This window comes from Opisthorchis viverrini (genome assembly GCF_000715545.1).
Source record: "Opisthorchis viverrini unplaced genomic scaffold opera_v5_335, whole genome shotgun sequence".
NCBI lineage: Eukaryota > Metazoa > Platyhelminthes > Trematoda > Opisthorchiida > Opisthorchiidae > Opisthorchis > Opisthorchis viverrini.
This window is the reverse complement of record NW_008751990.1, coordinates 320,969-342,978: the sequence shown is the minus strand read 5'-3', so window position 1 is coordinate 342,978 and position 22,010 is coordinate 320,969. Positions and strand designations below refer to the sequence as shown.

Genomic DNA, 22,010 nt, shown 5'->3' with positions numbered 1-22,010 from the left:
TCTCCGGCTTGGGGGTCGTTAACTTGTCACATAAGAACTAGTTGAACCTTCGCTGAATAAGCAACTACCCAGAAGAGACCACTGTACGCACACCTAAGTCGGCCAAGCCTGAACGTTGATAATTCAAGGTCGTGTTATGGAACAGCCAAGGTTAGCCTGCCTCTCCATATGCAACAAAGAGGGAATACTATATGCCGAATCCAATCTTTTGACTGATTGTCCTTCTTGTACACTCCCCGTCAAGTGATGAACTTGATTCAATGTAATCGGTTTGAATTGCGGACCGATCGAACGCAAGTTAAATATCGCGAGGTACTCAATACCGCCCAGTCAGTTTAGGGAGATTGAATTAGCGCCCTTTTCTATACACTCTGTATTAATGTATTTCGGCAATACACCGCTGTGGGTGTAACCGGAGAACGACGCCGGCATTCAAACCTCATGTGAACATACTTTGGGTCCATGAGTGAGGCCAGAGCAGCTTTTGCCAACCTCCGACACCTATGGCGTGACGTCAGTTTGTCTGTCAAGGGCAAAGTTTAGACTGCGGCAGTGCGATCCATACTACTTTATGGATCAGAGGCGTGACCTCTAAGCACAGAAGACATACGGAAAATATCAGTTTGACCATCGGTGTCCCGAAGCATTGGTCGGGTCTGGTCGGATTAGTAATGTTGAAGTAGGTCTCCCGCAACAGATGAATTCCTCACGCCTGATCGGTTACATTGGTTAGCACCAGGAGACCGCCTGCCCCGCAAAGCTCTTTTCGCCCAGCCCTGTGCTACCTCTAAGCACAGAACACATACGTAAAATATCAGTTTGACCATCGGTGTCCCGAAGCATTGGTCGGGTCTGGTCGGATTAGTAATGTTGAAGTAGGTCTCCCGCAACAGATGAATTCCTCACGCCTGATCGGTTACATTGGTTAGCACCAGGAGACCGCCTGCCCCGCAAAGCTCTTTTCGCCCAGCCCTGTGCTAACTGGAAGCGACCGAGAGGTGGACAGTGTATGACCTGGTAACGAAGTACGAAAACACTAACCGGTAAATTTAGTCAGATCGACAACTGCTGTCTTCCTGGATGACGACCTCGAGTATCAACCCACCAATGGTTAATGACACTGGCAGAAATAGCCCAATCGCGCAGTGAGTGAAGCAAGTGCATCAAAGCTATCGCCTTCGATGCGTAGCTACCCGATTCCCGAAATAATTGAACATGCCATCGTCTCCAAGGCTTGGTCGTATGTCCCACACTCTCCCTCATTCCGGTGCTGGAAACTGTAATAGCTGCAACCAATGCGTCCATGGTACATGGTCTACAGCTGATAAATCGATTGATTCACACCGTCAGTTTAAGAGACAAAATGATAGTCCACCACACAAAAATCAACAATGAGAATGTACAGTGAAATTCACAAAAATGTTTGACGTCTATCATGCGAGGCAAATAACATTTCACACACAGTTGGATGGTTGTTTTTGGTGGTATCTACGGCGTCCACGAAGGTTTGTATCCTCCAAGTAGCAGTCTTCCCTTAAAGTTACAATATATTTTCCCAACACAACACATTTAGTTCAAAGTCTTCTACATATTCGCAGATAAGAAGAGCCTGAAAAGGTCGGACAAAAGATATCCACCACAATCAAACCAATATGAGAACCAAAACAACCGCTCCAACAAAAAGTCGCCGAACAGTGATTGAGCATAATATGTATTATATTCTATACTGGTCGAGAAGAGGACTCAAAGCGGTTACTGAATTTCCGGACCACTCAGATAGTCATCCAGCAGCAGTGAGACAATCCTGTACATACATACGCAGTTAGTTTTGGTCGAGCTATAAGACACACGCACCGGGCGATGGTGAGCAGTAGGCAAACAGTTTTAGACAACCGGAGTTCGAACAGGTGTTTGTACAAATCAATCCCTGAAAATGGGACTGTGTAAGGCACCTGATACTGAATGGTGTCTTTTTCACAGTGGTAACTTGAAGGGAGTGCAGGGTGGAGTTTAGGCATCACATGAAAAATGACAGGAAGGGGTTGACATAGGCTAGTGGGCGCACGTCTGGATGAGGGACTTCCTTGAAACTGGTAAACTCCGGTTTCATTGGTGCAGGTTTTCTTTTGCCGATTAGTGTGATGAAAGCTCCGCGATTGTGCATTGTATCACAATAGTTAGGTGCAGAAAACACCGTGATACAACGGCCGCCGTGTGCGACTTCGTAGCCCTCGTCCTTGACCTAAAAACAAAGTCAAGGATACATGAAGTACAGCGAGACAATGAAACATGGTCAAGCACTTGGTCGTGATACTAACCTGCTCAGTAAGCTGTGCGCTGCCTGCAAGCAGCACCTAGTGGTTTCACACAGACCGTTTGGGACTATTCAACTACACACAGGCGTCAAACAGTTCAACGTGGACCACCGTGTAGCCTGGCTGTATGCTGAAAGAAATTCGACGATGGTGAAACTATTAATGCCTAGAACCCAACTGCATTTACACATTGAGAGAAGTTGTGCTTGGTTCTCAGTTAGCACAACAGTCTCGTCAGAAAACAGAAACTACTGAATGGCGTCCATCCATCCTGTTCCTTAGACTGAGGTGTTTAGGTAAAGCGGGAAGCGGAGCCAGAATGAAGGGCGAGAAAACCCAACCACTACACCACTGAACACTACAAGGGAACCGAGTACGCTACGCATGACCGCTGAAAACTAGGTCCTGGTAAAGAAATAAGACAAACTGCTCCTTGACAGCGGATTTTTGCGGAGTGCTCACCAGAATATTCCTGTTGATTTGAATGTACTACTTGAGTTAATCACTGAAATTCTGAAGCAGATCGAACCTCGGTACGAGAATCATGCGATGAGAATCGTGCCGTTTTGCGTTTTGTACGACCGAGCCAGCCCTCTAAGAGGAGAGGATTCTACAGTGACTTCCATATGCCTCAAAGGGATAATGAAATATGCACTTTTAACGTAATTCAAATGTAATTCGTAAGAAGAGGAGTACTTTTATGCTATTCTGATACATATTTCAAGTCACCTTACCAAGATGAAGTTCAAATTTCATGAAAAATCTTCTACCCACTTGCTGTGACTTGAAAAAAACACAGTATACGATTCCCAAACAAACTTCAAGCATTTACAGCCAGCGATGAAGATATGGGAACATACGTTCTTAGTAGCGGGAATTGGAAGATTTCTGTCAACATGCGACAAGTCCCGACAGAGATCAATCCTACAATTAATGAGAACACAACTGATCGATTAGAACAACACTGTGTCATCTCGTTGAGGAAAGCTCTACGGCACTTTCGACCCGTTTCTCCTGAAACTTCGATGAAAGTGTGCGAAAGAAATCAGACTCAAAATTCTGCATTCAGAACCTGCATTCGGAACAGCATGCATTTTAACTCTTGCACATTCAATGTGCTAGCATTCTCGACATGATCCTAATCGGGTACAAACCAGTCAGTAATACCTTCAGCGGTAAAAACCTCGTACTTCCTGTAAGGAGATTATGGCTTCCACGGTTCCGTGGGGAAGCAGGCGGCGGTGGCTGACATAATTGATGCGTAAATACACAAGTGTCAGTGGAGCTTTTGGTGACGAGGTGCAAATCGATTCTACAAGCTGACCGGTCCAACACCTTCACAAGGCGGAAAAGAAACCAACTCTGGAGAATGTGAAGGGCGTCAAACGCCCCGTCGTCCTGCCCAGTCCGCCGAGCAATATTGAAACTTACAGAGTCTAGACGTGCAAAAAAAAATAGTTTCACTAAACGCCTAGTGCTGGTAATTTGCTCGCTTATTAACCTGGCAGGGTTTTCAGATCGCAAAAAAATGAGGATGTGAATACCACACAACACTTCTTATCTTGAGCTGGAACTTCGAACACCGTCTCACACCATCTGTCTGTTACAGACATCGTGCCTTTACAGTGCGGTAGCGTTGATTCGGAGTATTGTCTCAGATAGCGAATGCAGCAAATTGGTAATGGCGACTGTTCAAAAAAGATTTCATCCCGTCAGTAAAGCCAATCTACGTGGAAAAGTCGAGAAGCAATGTAGAGAATGTGCCAGCTGCATAGTGCTTCTCGGCTTTTCCGCGCAGATTGGCTTCACTGATGGGATGAAATTTATATTGAATATTACCAAATTTCCTCACAGTACCATATTACTGAATGGTTAGTTAGACCACGATATGCATCTACAAGCATTGGAATACTTAAAAGCCATGCAATGTGATGGGCAAACATGAGGGTGAGATAGTTGAACAGGACACCATGACGTTTCATATCTCACATCATCCGTGACTGACCTCTGCTCCGTCTTGTGAGCGTGGTGGATTGGTCGTGCCTTTAGTGATGGTCTCCACCCAACTGAAATGCCCCAGAATAAGCTAGCACCGAATATGGACAAACAAGTCTACGACCCCAATAATCGGTTTTTTTATTGCCCTGGAATGTTATCCACATGCACACAACAGAAAATAGAATCTAGCTGTCTCTCGACGACATCACGCCATCGCACCACTTTACAGTTTAGGTATACTTATGCCAGTTGATTTTCTTGTGAAATTCAAGGATTAATTTCTCATGGGGCTTGTCATCTGCTGACGAATAATCATTCGAATCCATCAAGTGAACAACGAGTGCAGCTGAAAGGTGAGCAATCCTGCGGAGTATGGGTGTACGGATTCACAGTCCAGGCATCAGTCAGGGTGTGCAGGATTTTCAGGAACGCCCATAAAAAAATTCTGCACACGTTGACATGAGGTTGATGCAACCCTGTACGATTTCACCTTCCACGGAGAAGTGGATGTTGTCGTACTGTCCGTTTGGGCAAGTGAGGAACTACGCCAATTGCATTGACCAGGTACGTAGTGAGTGGATAAACTACCATGAGTTTTGTTTCGATTTAGTGAAAAGCAGATTAGCGAATGTGGATGTTATTGAGACGTCAATCACTACACCGCTGGACAAAGTCAGTACCATTCAAATACCGAATGGAGGTAAAAAAAAATACCGTCCAGCTGTAGCCCCTTTCGGTGCCTAACTGCCAGGCCGCCCGAAGGAAGCACGAGGGCTGGGATACTGCCAGGTTGCCCAAACCTAGACAGGGGAAGTCGAGTGGCGCAAGTCGGGTTGGAACCGCGGACCTTCCGGTCAGTAAATTCGCGCTCTAACCACTTGGGCCGTCTCGCCCTAAAATGGAGGTAAGGAATTCCTTTGGGTTAACGAGTCATCTGTGATTGGACCTGAGTCAAGCTACAATGAGCTCACTGAAAGTGGTATGCTGGTGTTGAGGGACATCGCATCTAAAGTAAGTGCAGCTCACCAACAAATCCAGCAGCAACGCAAATGACTCCAACAATGTCAAAAACGTCACTAATAGCGTTTTGAGAACGTGTGTGCAGCTGAAGCACCCTTTCGGTGCCTAGCTGCCACGCAACGCGAAGGAGGCACGAGGGCTGGGACAGTGCCAGGTTGCCCAAGCCTGGACAGGGGAAGTCGAGAGATAAAGGTCGGGTGAGAACCACGGACCTTCCGGTCAGTAACTTTGCGCTCTAACCACTCGGTCCAGGTGATTTAATCCACTTTCGGTCGGAGCGCTACGTCATGTCTGCGTGTCTTGAGAAATAATTGAATCTACCTGGTCTGTTGTATTCGGGCAACAGATTGTTTGACCTAGGGTTTGAGCTCTTGCGGCTATCCGTTAACCTTCAGGTTGGCCTTGCTTGATATAGAGCTTCTTTGGATTTTCAATTTTTGCATGTGACGTGAAGTCGTAAGGACTGGGACTAGGTACATTTGCACGTCACGAGTAAGTTATCGCAGAGCCTATCTCACGTTGTCAATTAACAGCGAACGGTGAAGGTATGCTGTTTTAACACACCTAGCTTTAGCTACATTCCTTTGGATCTCCCCTCCAAAGATAAACTACTAAACTAAACGCCGTTGTTGTGAAACTTCCACGAAACCACTATCTAAAGAAATATTGGATCACAACTAACGATGATTAGTCCACAGAAGAGATTATTTCTCTCCCTTGGTTGTTAGACAGATGATAGAAGTTAGCCATGGCAGTTGCTCTAGCTCACATGATACATGGAGTGGATATTGCTGTCGACCCAGGAATGTGGAACGAGATATAAACTGGCGAAGTATTTGAAACAGAATAACCAGCAGAATTTCTTTTTTCATTGTTTCTGTTAGGCAAAAACTCTCCCCAAAGTACACATGGTACACATGCACATCCAGTCACTCTGCCCGGTCGTTACAGGGGAGGTTGTCAGGTAGAACTAGCACTGAACCACTGAAAACCATACTTCTGAACTTAGTTGCATATGTATGGACAAATATACAAGTCCTTTGAAATGGAAAACAAAAAAGCGAACCATCATTCGCTACTGATGGAACATTGCAACAATGTTACGCCCATACAAACCTCCAGATGCAATTCACGCGTGTTTCCATACCAAGCATTCATACATACGTCGGGATTCATCTTGTCTGACCGGAATTCTTGGTGGCATGGCTTCAAATGAAACGCTTCTCTCTTTTAATCTAACATTCTCCTATAACCCTCCCACATATATCGCCTGCATTTGCTTTTTGTGTCTGTGACCATGCTCTTCAAAAATAAAAGATAATTATAGAGAACAGCTACTCGTTTTTGTCGTCTATCGGCTGAATTCCTCATAAAGTAGCCATCATTTTCTCTACTGTTCCAGGTCACTTCTTCTTAAGGCACAGAACTTAAATACGGAATACAAGTGATCAAACCAATGTGCAGACTGGTGAGGCATTCAACCACATCTGAATACATGCACTTGTATAATACGCCCTCCATCTAGCAACTCTCAGTGTGATGAAATCTTGTTAAAAACGGACGGTAGCTATCTCCGTGGATCGCAGGCTAACTTTTCTTGCGTGCATTTATGTTTATACCAATTCCAAGCATTGTAAGATTTACGACAGTTTCGAAAGAAAAACAGGCACATATTGTCGAGCTGAGTAGGTATTCATGTTTCGGAGATGGATGCGAGCGACGTGAAAGATCACATGGCAGCTTTTGGGACCGTGGTTGCCGTTGCAGGAGCCGTTGTTATGTGGAGAGAGTAACTAACAAACATTTGTTGGAACTGAGCACAGTAGGAGTCAGCACATTTGTTGCATTATCGCCAGTGCTAGTTTTGGGGGCGAGATAGCTCAGTGGTTAGAGCGCGAATTTACTGACCGACCTCTGCCCCTCGACTTCCCTTGTCAGAGCTTGGGCAACCAGGTAACCTCATGCTTCCTTTGGGTTGCATGGCAGCTCGGCAACGAAAGGGTGTTACAACTGAATGATTATCTTCTCTCATTTTTTCCACTGCTAGTTTGAGGGATTTTCCCCAAAAGCAGCCGAAATAATGTAGAAAAGGAGGGCGATTTCATACACATACCTAGTTCCAAAGGTCGGATTGTGTAACTATCAATCATCACTAATCGACCTGCTTGGTGGGGATGTAACAAATCGAATGATAGGCCCTCGAAGTGCTTTAGCCGGCTACAGGTGCCTCTCACCCAGTTCTACCCACCCACACCAGTTCTACACCCACACTTCAGCGAGATGATCACACCTCCAATAAAATTTAGGCCTGTAGTATTTAGCTGGTCTTATGAACGATACTTCCGAAACATCTACGAACCCTTACTCTTCATGCAGTATCTTGCAATTCAGGTATCACACCGCACATCAAGCTGGACTAGGTGCTAGCTCTCCAACAGGAGAAAGAGACGCGGGTGAAGTATTTGCCAAATATGAGCAAGAAAGGGGGAGCAAGCAAGGAGGAAAACCTTAACCACAAACCTCGTGACTCCGAATGATGTAGTCCAGTCCATTGGCTTTACAAAACCGTTCGGTCACGTCCGGACCGAACTGACAGCCGATACCTCGCTTCGATGGAGATCGTCCGTTCCCTTCCATTGGATCAGACCACAGAAGTTCGCACATTGGGCTGCCTTCTGGAGGTTGACGGTCCCTGGAGATTTTACGTATATCGTCTAGCGTTACGTCATCGTTCGAAAAGAGACCACCATGCATAACCTGATGGGAACAGATGCACCAGAATGAATGATCTTTGGGGGAAATGGATACGAAGGTTTCCACTCACTGTGTGGGTGGGTAAGGGTTTACAAGTACATAGCTTAGTGTCGGTTAAGGCTAGCTATACACTAACGTGTAACACATCCACAAATCAGAGGACAAATAGATTGTAATTAGCGAATGTCACGTGACTGCCGCCAAGCTATTACAATGAATACAACTCATCGCAACCCCCAACATCATCACCAACATTGAAAACAACACTGACCGCCAACTACCAACGAAGGAAGAATTACGTGTGACCAAAATCTAGTGTACCCAGAGGAACTGTTTGGTCAGATTTTGGTAGAAACAAACTCGTGCTAACATCGAATGATTCTCGGGTTTCTCGAACTGTTCACACTGAACGGCACCAACCGCCAAATTGACGCGTTTGAAACCAATTACAAGACGACTGAGTTGTAGTACCAGAAGCAACGATTAAAACGAAAGAGACAATCACCTAGGTTCAAACGAGACAAGCCCTTTTCGGCACTGTTCTTGTGTCTGGAAAGATGCCCCATGCGACTGCATTCAACTTAATCTAGTTTTTCTAACCCTTCTCCTGATTTTCTTACAGCAAAGAGTCAGCTACTTATGCCGTACGGAAGAACTTAGTTTATTCTCTCCAAGCAACTTCATGGCTAGAAACTGAGCGGGAGGTTGCCTGTTCACCTCCTCCTTCACAGATTCATATGAACGCGTAATCACCAACTCCGTATACAATTCATTCCAAGAGTTGGAAGAGTTGAAAACTGCCAGAGTGGTTGAGATTTCCCCGCGAAAAGTTGAACACTTCGTATGCAGTGCTGCGGCGTTCCTGACCCAGAAGTGGAGTGACGCGCCCTTCAAACCGTCCAGAGAGAACATGAGATTTGGGAACTTTCATCTGCAGCTAGACTATGCAGCGAAATGATAGATGGATACAAAAACGCAGGAGCATTTAACACACTGGTGAAGATATCACGGTTCCATCTACATGGTGCTGAGTCCCGAGGACCTATCAGCCGTCTTTGCTGATGGGTCGAATTTTTTGCGAGTGATGAATTGGTAGATGTTTGCTTCCGACTTTTCATTTGTTCCCAACTGTCGATCCACAATTTCTTACTTAATCTTGCTTATCCCACTCATCAATGATCTTTCTAGCGTCCAAGGTTTGTCCACCGGTCCGCGGCATGCTCGCTGTTCCATCTGATGGCATGTGTGTAGTTTCCATCTAATCCATTCTAACCTCAACCTTGTTGATTAGCCAGTCAGGTGATCTTCATTTAGTTAAATATTTGACTAACACACACACATAACCACTAGCCCACCGCTACGCACCACTACGCTCGCCTCGATTGATGATGAAACGTTGGCAATCGAATTGCCCAGCTCAGCAAACAAGCCAACGACCATATTTGACTAAATCTACCTCTGAATACGGTTGGTTCTTCGTTTTTTAGCTGATGTTTTTGGTGTTCCGAGTCGTGTTATTCCGTAATATTCATCAGAAGATAATATTGGTTGCTTTTCAACGGGATTTACCAGGTGTTCCGCTTTACCTAACACCATTCGAAATGAGGGTGTTGCGATGAGCCTCCACAAGCAAGATGTGGGAATTTACCGCAAACTAAACCCACTGTTTATCGGGATTCAACGTGTCGCGCAGAAACTCTAGTGTCACAAACCGCAAGCTAATATGCATCCTTGTAGAGAATTCGAATAAATTCACGATAACCCAGTAATCCGCTTTAGCTGTGGTACATCACTAACAGAGGGTGGATAGTGCACTGGCTGAGCAATATTCCGTTAGGTTTGCATGCACAACTATTCCTAGTAATGGAAGAATGGTTGTCGTATCGTCTTTGTGATCCCCCGAATGTGGCTCGAGCATATCCACAAGCTTCGATATTAGCACTGGCATCAACTGAAGTCTGTGTAACTCGTCACCGGGTTGGTAGGTAGCTGCGGGTTACAGTGGTCAGTCGGCTTCTGGGTCAAGGGCCAGGGCTGAGCCTCCGAATTATCTCATTGAATGCGCTTAAGCGCCTTGGCCATCCCCGGCAACTATGGCCCAGAAGGATGCGCATCAATTCGCATGAAGAAACAGAAACCAAACTAAGAGAAAAGGTGGCGCAAAAGACAAAGCGAAACACAGGTCGCGTCAGTGTCTTACCAGTATTCGCTCATTGATCAGATGGGAGAGTGGGAGCCAGTTGAAAAGATCAGTGAAAATGTCAACCATTTCCATAGAATACTTAGACTTGACTTCTCCCTCGAATCCGTATAACCGGTTCATATTTTCCGATTCGTGATTTCCTAAGAACAACACAAGCATAGGAATGTGGTTAGAACGTCAGTCGAAATATAACCCCTCTCCGTCGGGTGGGGTAAGAAACTCACCTCTGGAAAGATAGAAATGTTTTGGATAGAGGAGTTTGAAGCCGAAGAGGGTGAAAATGCATTCGACAGAGAATGAGCCACGGTCAACAAAGTCCCCGTTGAAAAGCTGGGATAGTTAGTAAGATACACGTGATCAAAAGATGCAAGGCCTACATAGGGATTCTCCTTGCTCGGAAGTCCATTCAGCTCAAATATATTCATCAGATCATAAAACTGGCCGTGAATATCACCACACACAGTAAATTTCGTATCCTGCGTTGAAGTGAAATCGGTCGTTTGTGTGAAGCCGTCAACTTACTTCTGGTATATCAATGTCTACAAGACTGGGCAGGTTGCGTAGAAGTTGGTCAATCTGTTTCAGTATCTAAAATGAAGACAATAACGCAAGTTAGTCAGATTCAAAGGGGTTTGTTGGGACAGTGTGAAGTGGAATCTAGCGATCTAGCTAACGCTGCTTGAAGTCTGGGTTAGTAGTGAATTAGCCGCAAAGTAGGGAGTGGTCCAAGCACCGGACTTGTGAAGAAGCGATTCACTTTTGTCTCATGCAGTCGTTGAACTATTGTCAACCCCTCCAATGAGGCATTCACTCGAAAATCAAACAACCAAATACTTGGTCAGCGAATGACACCTTAATTGTTGAACTACCCCAGGTTTTTGTTGCTGATGAACCGAACAACTAAACACAGCGTTTGGGGACGCTACTAGTCTGGATCCATAAGACAGCTTTCTAAAAGTTTTCACTTTCAATGCACTGGCCTCAGTTTCCAACAGCTCGTCATATGTAAAACGGAAAGAGCTATTCGGAACAATTGTTCCGTTGCACACAAATGGTGAAGACGCTACGGAAGAGTAAAGTACTTCTGGTCTTCTAGCATCCATCTCAAAGGAAGACTTAGCCCGAGCAGTGGGAAAATCCAAGTGCTGTAATCTGACATCAAGTCTTCACCCTTCGTTATTTGTTTGATCATTGTCAAGCGCACCGTAGATAGAACATTATCATATTTCTGAGTTCCAGGGTAACACTTGAATCTGCGGAGCGAAAGACTTCGTACGACTAGTTGCTAAATAGTGGAGTGTTCAGCTGTAGCACCCTTTCAGAGCCTAACTGCCATGCCACCCGACGATTGCACGAGGGCTGGAATACTCCCAGGTTGCCCAAGCCTAGACAGGGATAGTGGAGTACCTGAGAAATATGTGCGAACCTAGAGGTTTGGGTTCATCACCGTGTCCACTGAAGTGCCGACAAGCTGCCTATCTATCCGCTTTTTGAGGACTGTGACCGACGACACTTTGGAAGCTAACCCAAAGGATTTGTTAAAATTCTTCCCAGAGAAGATGACTGACCTGGAATTTGCTGGCGACACAGCTCTAGGTACCAATAACATTTAGGTAGTACTAACCAACTAAGACCAACTGAGAGTTAAGGTGATACATGCTAACTCTTTCAAAATGCAGTTTACTACTAAAGGACCATTGGGGCCTGTCCCACTTCAGGAGGTAATGTTTGAACTAGTCAACATATGCGTCTACTGAGGAAGTCACATAGCTACGAAATCGGTGATAGAGGTGACGCGACATCCATGTTTAACTGGAAGGCCAGTGTGTTAAAATACCACGAGGCTTTGCTGATATAAATCCGATCAATTAGGTTAAGTGTTTGAAAATCGGCAAGGATTTCATCCTTCAACAGGTTTTATATTGAAAGCGGGAACCAACCAACCCAAACCCCCAAGGCTTCGTTAACAAGAACTGTCTGCTCAGAGAGGAAAACGCAACGCATGCCTGACGAATTACCAGTCGATGTACCCATCAGCACCAAACTACGCGGCATGAGATAAATGAGTAGCGTGGCAGAGATGTCATTACCGACAGCACACAATGCCGGTGATTCACCGCTGCAAAACAACAAGTCGTACTACATCCTGTAGAACACTACTCAGTCAGATTGCTCGCTATGCACCAGTAACCACATGCCATGATAACTGACCAACAGCCCGAAGGACCAATTTTGAATGCCCCTAGAGACTCATGGGATACGCATCGCATGTCAAAAAAGATCAAAAGTTCATGAAATGCTCATCTGCTGTTCACCGGCGGGACTCACAACAGTAACCAGCTAAGAGGGCCTTCCTTCCCAAATAAGGCCATCTCCCCACACAGTCCAAGCAGGCATTTTCCATCAGATTTTAAAAGGACTTCTTGCCGTTGGAGAGGTCATCTTCTAGCCCTTCGAAGTCCACGATTTTCTTCCCCGAATAACGACTCTATCTCCCAGGTAGAAGGCAGTGAACCACATGATCTAACGCAAGATACAGGAAATCCCACCTGTCTCAAGGATTGGGCTACAATTATGGATGAGCTTAGTAAGTAAACCAGGGCACATCCGAAAACACCCTAAAACAAGTTTAACGAATCCAAGTCCAATTTCAGAAGCCTTAGTCCATCGTTAAATTGCAAACAATAGCATCCAGTTCCTAATTTCTAATAGTATTCCTTTGAATTGTCCGGCTGAACATCGGTATTCGTTTTAAAGCTGTACGTCGTGGAATAATTGTGCACTAAATGGCGTCTTGTATGCCATTGGGGATGGCACAATCAACGACTCCAACGCACCAGTTGGCGTCTGATTGCAAAAGGATGGCGAAGAACGCTCTTGTAAGCAGAGAAAGGTGACCCTGCAAAATACTGCAGGCTTCTGTAATTATTCGAAGTCAGTTTCACATCGAAGCATCGCGATTACAAACGGGGCTTTAGAAAACGTCATGAAAACGGGCAAGTAAAAATGATGTTTGTTTTGAGTAACAACCGAAACCACTAAGATACGAGGTGATCCGTATGAGTTTCACCATATTTAGACCAGAAGACAAACTTAACCGTCGAATGCAGAGTATTTTGCACAAGCTTCAGGGAAAATTTCAACGAAATGGTACGGTGAAGTGGGAATGGAGTCCATAAACCTGGGCCCCTAAAAGGAGATCGCAGTTCAGGATGCTCGTGAATGGTTGACTCGTCCAAAAATCAGTTTGAAACCTGGACCACTGGGCTGTACTAAGGGGGGTGTCCGCGCTACACTCGCAATCTCTCATACCAGGTTGGTCAACGGTTAAAGGTCTGACAAACATAGTCTCCTGGTCCTCCAGGTTGGGACTGGGGGCATGTGTGATGACTTGTTCCGTAAAATCGGCAATGTACTTCCATTTACAGCCCAACACCGCTGCTTCGTGTTTAGGCTTTTGAGCCAAAGGCTTTGGTTAAGGACCCCAATCGTCCTCTTGTCTAGGTGTGGGGGCCATGGCAGTATCCTAGCTCATGTACAACCATGAATTGTCATGGATGTACGGCAGTCAAGCATCAGGGTTGAAACTGATGTCATGCTGTCACTGGTGATGATGATGATTTTATGATTTCATCTTACATATTCATCTGAACGGAAGAAAAAGTGACGGCGTATTGGTGCGTACTGAAGTGAAACTGTGGCGAAGATCGCTGGTGACCATTCAAAACACCACGGTTATTACAAAGAGAACACTAAGCAATGAGCTTCGTACAAGGAAGTGCTGTCCAAACAAAAGTACATAAGTAGACTACTCTGAGGCACACACATTCCAAGATAATCAGTGAAACTTCCAAACGAACTGGCGTGCTCGTTATTTAACTTACAATCATCGCGTATTTCTTATGTAACTTCTTCTGTGCCTTGTAATGTTCTATCAACGCTAGCATGAAGGATTCTGTGACAACATAGTTTCCCATTTCATCTGATTCAAGATGGGGACCATCGTAAGATGGTTCAACAGTAACGGATGCCGGGTCAAAGGATGTTAAAGCTGACGCCTTGTCTTCAACCGCAATTGCTTGTTCAAAAAGGCGTCGACGATAAATCTTCTGACAAGCAGTGTGCTTCGCCCGAGCTGTTTTGTCCTGTGGAGCATTGCGTAGTACCTGTTGGGAAACAGGAGAGATGGTAGCTAAGATGATGTCCCGCAAGAAAAGTGGAGGCCTCGAAAAGGTCATTGCGTGTTCCCAACGCTCATTAAATAGAAAAGTGAGCATATGGATGATTAGCCATAAGGGCTTGCAGATTACTGAACACCTTCGTACCTTCAGGGTAGGATACCACTTGACAAAAAAGGAAGTATTCTGAAACATGTCATCCACTCAAATGAAAGGCACATGCTAACATGGTTGAGAATGTATACAGAAAAAAGTAAGTTTATGTTAGCATACACCTAACATTACCATTACGGCTGACAGTAACACTAGCGTGGGATTCCAGCACCAGTCGATTATGCACCCTCTGGAATAGCGAGACTGCTTCGAGTAACCAACAAGTGTGGTTTTCCTTGACTTGAAAGCTGTCGTTGGCTGTGGACCGTTATGAACTATGACAGTGTATATGGAGCAAAGGTGTCCCATATAAATTCTTGGTCCTCGTTAAGGCCCTGTACGCCAACGCCGGTGGACGCGTGAAAGTTTGGAAGAAGTTCTCGCCTTAGTCCTATAGACCAAGTGGAATCAGGCAGGATTTTCTTTTTTCACCTTTAGCTTCGTCATTGGTATGATCATGAAAGATGCTTCTAATATCTGTGGGGTGTAAATACTCCCACGATGCTCGCTCACGGATATCGACAGACAGCATAGCTATTTCTGGATCTGATCTCATCGCAATACAGGCTATATTAGATAACCTGAATAATTCTGCCCCACGTAGCGCTTCATACGTGCAAACTGCAGTGCTGTTCCAAGGCTGGGTCGGTTAGAACCCAAACCGCAAGCTTATGGATGAGCCGAATGAGATTGTAGACAAATTTGTCTACTTGGACAGGTGTATCATTTCCGGCAGTCCAACAAAAGACGAGATTTCCATCCTGGTCGGGAGTGGAAGAGTGGCTTTTGTTAACTTCTATTACTTGTGAAGCAGGCATGCATCATGTATCACTCAAGGTGAGTTTGCAAAGCTGCGGCGCGCTGCATGAAGTTACAAGGAACAGATACCTGGCCATTGTGCGCCGACGGGGCCAAAAAGCTGTGTTTTCCGGTGTTTTCCGAGCATCGCTTCAGTGTGGTTGGGACATCGTATCAGTAATACTGAAGTGCGTAGGGCGGTTTTCGAACAAAATACCCCGCCCACAGTGGGTTGACTTCAGTAGGTTGTGCTGGCTTGGTCACGTGTTCCGTATGCCAGTCGACCGGCTTCCTCGAACAGCCCTTTCCGCACGGCTAAACAGAAAACGAAAAAATCATAAATAATCGTTTAGCTGTAGCACCACTTCGGTGCCTATCTGCAATGCCAGCCAACGGGAGCACAAGGGCTGAGATACTGCACGGTTGTCCAAGTCTAGACACGAATAGTCAGGATGCCAGAGTTGGGTTCGAACCACAGATTTTCCGGAAAGCAGTCTCGCGCTTAAACCGCTGGGCTAGCGTGAGTACAGGGAAGGCCAAGTGATGACTCGACACCAAAGTATAAAAAGTCAGTACCAGCAAAATCAGCTGCCCTGGTGAATGCCATCCCTCTGGATGGGGACCATGAGACAGGCTCACCATTGGCTGCAATGGCAACGATGGAAAGAAACTGGATATCAATGCAATGTGGCCGTTCGTGTACCTCTACGATCCACTGAGCCATACTGAGAGGCTCCGCTTTGACGCAAGCAGTTTCTCACACCAAATAAGTCAGTACATAGAGTTTTGACGAGCACAGTCACGTGGCCCTCCACGTGCGTGGTTTGAAAAGCCACGTCGAATTGCTCCTTGAAAATATTGTAGTATTGTATTTGTATGCCAGTACCCGCCTGCTGCCTTGCTGTCAAGCCTTTGAGCCACAGGCTTCGATTAGAAGCCACAACCACCCTCCTGCCTAGGTGTTAGCATTCTGATAATATCCATGAATGCCACATTGAAAGTCGCGTGGTGTCATCGGCCGGGTCGTTTTACTTGCTGCATACAGCAGGGCGGATAAGCGAAAACAGGCTACTGTTGACGCATAGTCCCCCTTCCACCCTACTCCATCCGCAGGTCCCAGCACTAAAACCGCATTGTTCGTTACGCATCACATTAAGCTGCAGCGTCTATGCATCTGACTTCACACTCAACCTGAAATACATCGAAGTCTGTTTTGAAACCCCAAAATCCAGTCTACTTAGCTGACTCTGATGTTCGAACAATGAAGCAAGTAGGAGGATAAGCGGTTCTTGTATGTACACTGGATCCCACCTGCACTGACGTATGTTGTACCGTAGCTGAACTAACTGCTACCTTGCTCATTCCAGGTTCCAGCTCCGCACCTCTGGTGCTGAGGAGGCCGCTACAGTTGAGTGTGCCGGCGTGGGCATTGTCTTCAGTGATCGAACGGAGGCATATCTAGTCGCGTGGATACCCGTTGATAGTTGCCCTTGCGCGGTTCGTCTGAAAACGTGTGCATCTCGAGAAAATGAGGTCCATCGCACTCCGTTTATTGCCTGCTTACGTCCCAACGGACTGTAGCTCTGAATCTTTAAAGAACAGTTTCTATGATGCTCCAAGTGCTTTCATAAAACGGGCTAAAAGCTCACACATATGTGTGATTGCCGGTGTCGCGAATACCCAGGTAGGTAGACTGCATACTGCTGAGGCCCAAATAGGTGGTTGTGTTGGGTTGAACATGAGATACATATACAATATAGCCCCTGATTCAGATGTGTGTGGATCATGAGCAGGTCCTTTGGAGAACCAATTTGCGGAGCAGCGTGAATCGTTTGACAGTGTTGGCCACCGAAGAGCCAGCCCGAATCCAAAAGGACCACGTTGTCAACATTTACCGGCGAAGTGGATCACAGCCTGCCGCTCATTCTGGGATACTTGCGTGGACTACAAAAATGCATTTGTCTGCATCTGTTTTTCAGCGCGTTTTTAGGCCTACGCGAATCGCACTCATCTCGCTCGGCCATTGAGAAGCTCATGGACCCAGAAACCAAACAAACAGAACCGGCTCCTCCAAAGCCTGTCGGTTGGTCTAATGTGGGATGTAACAGACACTGGAAACAGATATCCAAAGTGCTGCTGAGAGCCGGAACACTGAGGTGCAACCCAGCTAACTGCATCCACGCGCCGAATCTGACAGGATTGTGGCTACATTGGAGCTTTACTAGTGGGTAAGAAAGGCCAAAGAAATGGAACAACGATTCAAACATCCGCAGGCGGATCCATTTGGTTCGCTCGGCTGATCCTGAGAAGCCCCTTGTCAAGGAAAATACCAGGGACCAAAATGGCCCTCTGATGCCAAGCAAAAGAGGACGTTTGGAACGTTTGGCGCAAGATTTCGAACGAAAATTCAGTTGAAAACATGCTACCTCCAACAGTCACAAGGAGACTGGATCTTCCCGTAGTGTGGCGATTTGTGTACCTCGGCGACCCATTGAGCTATACTGGGGGTGTACGCGCGACACCTAGAGTCTCTCACACGAGGTTATTCAATGGGCAAAGGTCTGACGAACAACGTCTCCTGTCCCACCAGGTTGGAGTTTGAACATGTGTAGCGACGTGTTCCGTAAAAATGGCAATGTACTTGTACTTCCAGCCCAACACCGCTGCCTTGCGGTTAGACTTTTGAGCCAAAGGCCTTGGTTGAGGACCCTAGTCGCCCCCTGTCTAGGTGCGGGCGTCGTGGCAATATCCCAGCTTTCGTATAGCTAAGTTACGGATGAAAGTATACTCGCGTCACATCGGCCGTTGCGGGGTGCCATCAGCCGGGTCATCTTACTTGCTGGTTAGAGCGCGAATTTACTGACCAGAAGGTCCGTGGTTCGAACCCGACCTCTGCCTCTTGACCTCCCCTGTCTAGGCTTGGGCAACCTGGCAGTATCCCAACCCTCGTGCTTCCTTCGGGTTGCATGGCAGCTAAGCACCTGAGGGGTGTTACAGATGAACGATGTTTTTCTTGCTGCATGCAGCAGGGCGGGTAAGCGAAAACATGCTACCGCTGACGAATCCCTTCTTACACTTTCACGTTTTTCCTCTCCGATTCTCCCACCACCCAAAGCTGAATACCTTCTCTGCAGGTTCCAGCACTAGAACTGATTGTAACTCCAACCCAGACTGTAGGCCTTCAACAGAAACCAGACTATGAACATGAATTCCTCATCAGACCAAGTGTCCGAGTGTAAATATCTGCTCGAGCGTCATCGTGCATCTGATAGTCATTCACCCGTTCTGCTCAAGTAAACTCCTTAACCAGTGCCCGTCTAGTCTATTCACGTCGATATGGGTGAAAGGGAACCATTCCACATAAGTGGAGTTGATAGTATGGCCTATTTTTAGAAAGGCTATACGCGGGGAATGTGGTAAACAAAAGATTAATTTAAATCCCGTTGAAACAAGGTTTCTGGGGGCACTGATTATTCGTTTCAGGGTAGCACGCGGAACTTGGATCCGTGAGCACCGAGCGGGATTTCAACCGGGTAGATGTCCTTCAAATCTTTACACTTCATTCGAAAACACTAAGGTTGTGGAGAAGTTTACATGCCTCGTTAGATGTATTGGGTGTATAAGGTCCCAAATAACCTTTGCCAATACGCGTGACCTGTGGCGTCCAAGAGAGTCACGTGTATACGGCTACATTAAGGACTGTGTTGTTATGTGGTTGTGATACATGGTCCCCGCGGACACAGGATGAGACTTTTCCTAGGGCTTTAACATCGACGTCTCATAAGTTTTTGTTATAATTGGATTGAGCAGGCGAACTCGTAACGAGAAAATTAGAAAACGGCTATCCGGTTGTAGGGCAGGCGATTTAGTCACGGAATACATCGGGTATAATGAATAGCGGTGGTCCGGACGAGTTCAACGCACTCCTAAATAGCGCCAACCGATACAAGTGTTGCGCTCCATGTCTCCTTCAGAATGGTGGACGTGCGACTTGGTATACGGGCGTGAAAGAGCTCGCAGAGTTTGGGGGCTGTTGGTGCGGTCCGCCTTCCAGAATGGTTGCCTTATGGACACACTCCCGCACCTGGCCGGATACTGCAAAGTCGCGGCTAACTAGCGTGAGCGGCTTCGTGTTGTCAGTATTTCTCCGACTGAGTGTAGACACCTCGAAATGCTTGACCTCAGCTACCTACACGTCCCTTCTCCATCTACTCTGTATTTTTTTACCCTGATGTTTCAAATGCTATTAAACTTTGCAGTCGTAGAGCAGTGAAGCATCAATGTAAACACGTGTTGCTTTTTCTGGTGATAACAATGGTGATGACAATGGAAACATTTTGAAAAAATGGGTAACTTATTGGCTGGTGCCGCAATGTTTAACGAAGCCGTATGCCTCAGTCAAACCGCAACACCACCAACTTTCACTAATTTTCAGGAGAAGGTCCGCTAAAGAAGTTTGAAAAGCAGTCTCTCCTTCATATTCGAATGCAATCAGGGCACATGATGCAGCGTTCAGCTGTAGCGCCCTTCCGGTGCCTAGCTTCCATGCCACCCGAAGGAAGCACGAGGGCTGGCATACTGCCAGGTTGCCCAAGCCTAGACAGGGGAAGTCGAGTGGCAGTCGGATTCGAACCACGGACCTTTCGGTCAGTAAATTCGCGCTCTAACCACTTGGGCCATCTCGCACATGATGCAACCAGAAGTCGAATTATGAGGATAGTTAGAGTCTATCTCTGTGCCAGATTTTCGTTCTATACTCATGGATAATGCTTAGCGCAATCGAGAACGAAATACGGCTCTATCCTACAGGACGTATTGCCTCGGACTTGATGGGTGCGGGTGTGGCTTCCATGTCTGGTTCGGGTGGCTAGGGCAAACTCGGCCTTCCGTAGAGCGCAACAGTGAGGAAGTTTCAGTGGGACCCATGCCAACTTCATACCAGATGGGACCGGGTCGGCACAAAGTTGGATTCTGTTGCCGATTGGATCCTGACTCCTGACAACTCCTAGTCAACACAACCAAGGAAAAAACCCTACATAAGCGTATCCATAGCGGCGCCCGAACCATTCGCCGCTTCACTATAGGACAGAAAAATCTCATTCTTAGTAGTCACAAATATCATAACCAAAAACAAAACATTGAATACCGGTGCCTAATAGCGTCCAACACAACGCTGAGCTAGATATGCCGTTTGAGTGAAAAGCATGATAAACAAACTTTCCCACCTAGTATCCTTTAGCCGAGCGTTTGGAAGATATTCCCACTCACCATGTCTAAATCCGACAGAGCCTCTTTGAACTTCTCGAGCGCCATATACACCATTGCACGACGATAATATCCCTGAAATCAGGTTCGATCAATAATTCCGAGTACCTTAACGTACGAACCATCGAGCTCTATGGCCTTGGTGGCATCCTCGAGTGCGTATCCAAAGCATTCTGTCCGGAGGTAAGCAAGACTGCGATTCGAGAAATATATTGCCGACTCCTTTAGCTGCAGTGCTTTTGTATAATTTTCTATCGCCTTATCATATTCTCCATCTGAAAGGGCAGCAGATAAATAGACTACAACACGTGAATACACAATACCTTTGAAGAATTTGTTTGCTTCTTCTTTGAAAGCGTCAGCTTTTTCAGCGGTTTCCACTAACGCCATCGAACTGCAGTGTAGGTGAAGAACGCAAAGAGGATGAGACGTCTTTGGGGAACCTAGCCCTCTTATTGGTTGACAATTTTGCCGCTTCGCCCTTGACCTTCAGATGGACACTGGCTTACGGACTCACGGACTCACGGATTGATACACAGGATCGAGGCTTTTGCCGAAGTTTTCCTGGTCAGTTTTATTCTTGTCGGTTGGTGGCTGTCGTTCGTCTGAAAGGCACAAGTGAAAAAAGGGTGTAGCAGTGCTCTTTATGTTCTCAGCGCGGAGCAGTATGCTCGCCAGCGCTAGGGCTCGCATAAATAAATGGCTCCCAGGTTCGCGGATTGATACACAGGATGCAGGCTTTCCCCCAGGCTTCCTGGGTGCAGTTTGCTCGATGATGATGTGTTAGAGATGGCCTGAGGTAAACGGGTCATTTCGGTATCCAGACCACAGCGTATATATTACATATTGTATTACAGTTCCTGCAGCGAGTTAAACAGCTGATTAGAATCTCTCGTAAGAAAACACTGGTTTTTCAAGATTATTGAACTGTAGAAACCTCACCTTCATACAACCTTCACTCACGAACGTCATATCCACAACTGTATGCGATGCCGCTTATCTTTGCTACCTAACACCAGGTCAGTATCTAGGCGGGCCGGTAAAACCAAGACCTAAACCGTGCGTAATAACCCGATCTGACGCCCCGCTATACTCACAACCGTACTCTAGCTTGACTATTTATCGTATCTGTTAGGTCCTTGTCCATGTGCAACGGTGACTATGGAGAGCTTATTAGGCGTGGTATCCGAATCCAGCCTAACCCGCCATGTTCACGCTGTACGTGGTGTTGCTTTTCTTCGCTGTTGCTGATGAATACCAGGCCAATGTTTATGCAAACCGATGAAGACTAGGCCTCAACTATGCACACAAACGTTATCTAACGGC

The 22,010-nt window shown here is 46.3% G+C and overlaps 1 protein-coding gene across 1 annotated transcript; it reads right to left on the bottom strand.

Moving 5' to 3' along the window:
- Nucleotides 1-1,322: 1,322 nt before the first annotated feature.
- T265_10083 (hypothetical protein) lies at nucleotides 1,323-21,377 on the bottom strand (the record flags this gene model as incomplete). Its single annotated transcript, XM_009176351.1, has 11 exons — nucleotides 1,323-2,242; nucleotides 7,854-8,090; nucleotides 10,288-10,430; nucleotides 10,515-10,620; nucleotides 10,668-10,766; nucleotides 10,813-10,878; nucleotides 14,175-14,456; nucleotides 20,688-20,759; nucleotides 20,793-20,959; nucleotides 21,008-21,078; nucleotides 21,202-21,377. 11 exons carry the CDS (start codon nucleotides 21,375-21,377, stop codon nucleotides 2,018-2,020), a joined length of 1,644 nt encoding a protein of 547 aa, XP_009174615.1.
- Nucleotides 21,378-22,010: the final 633 nt, after the last annotated feature.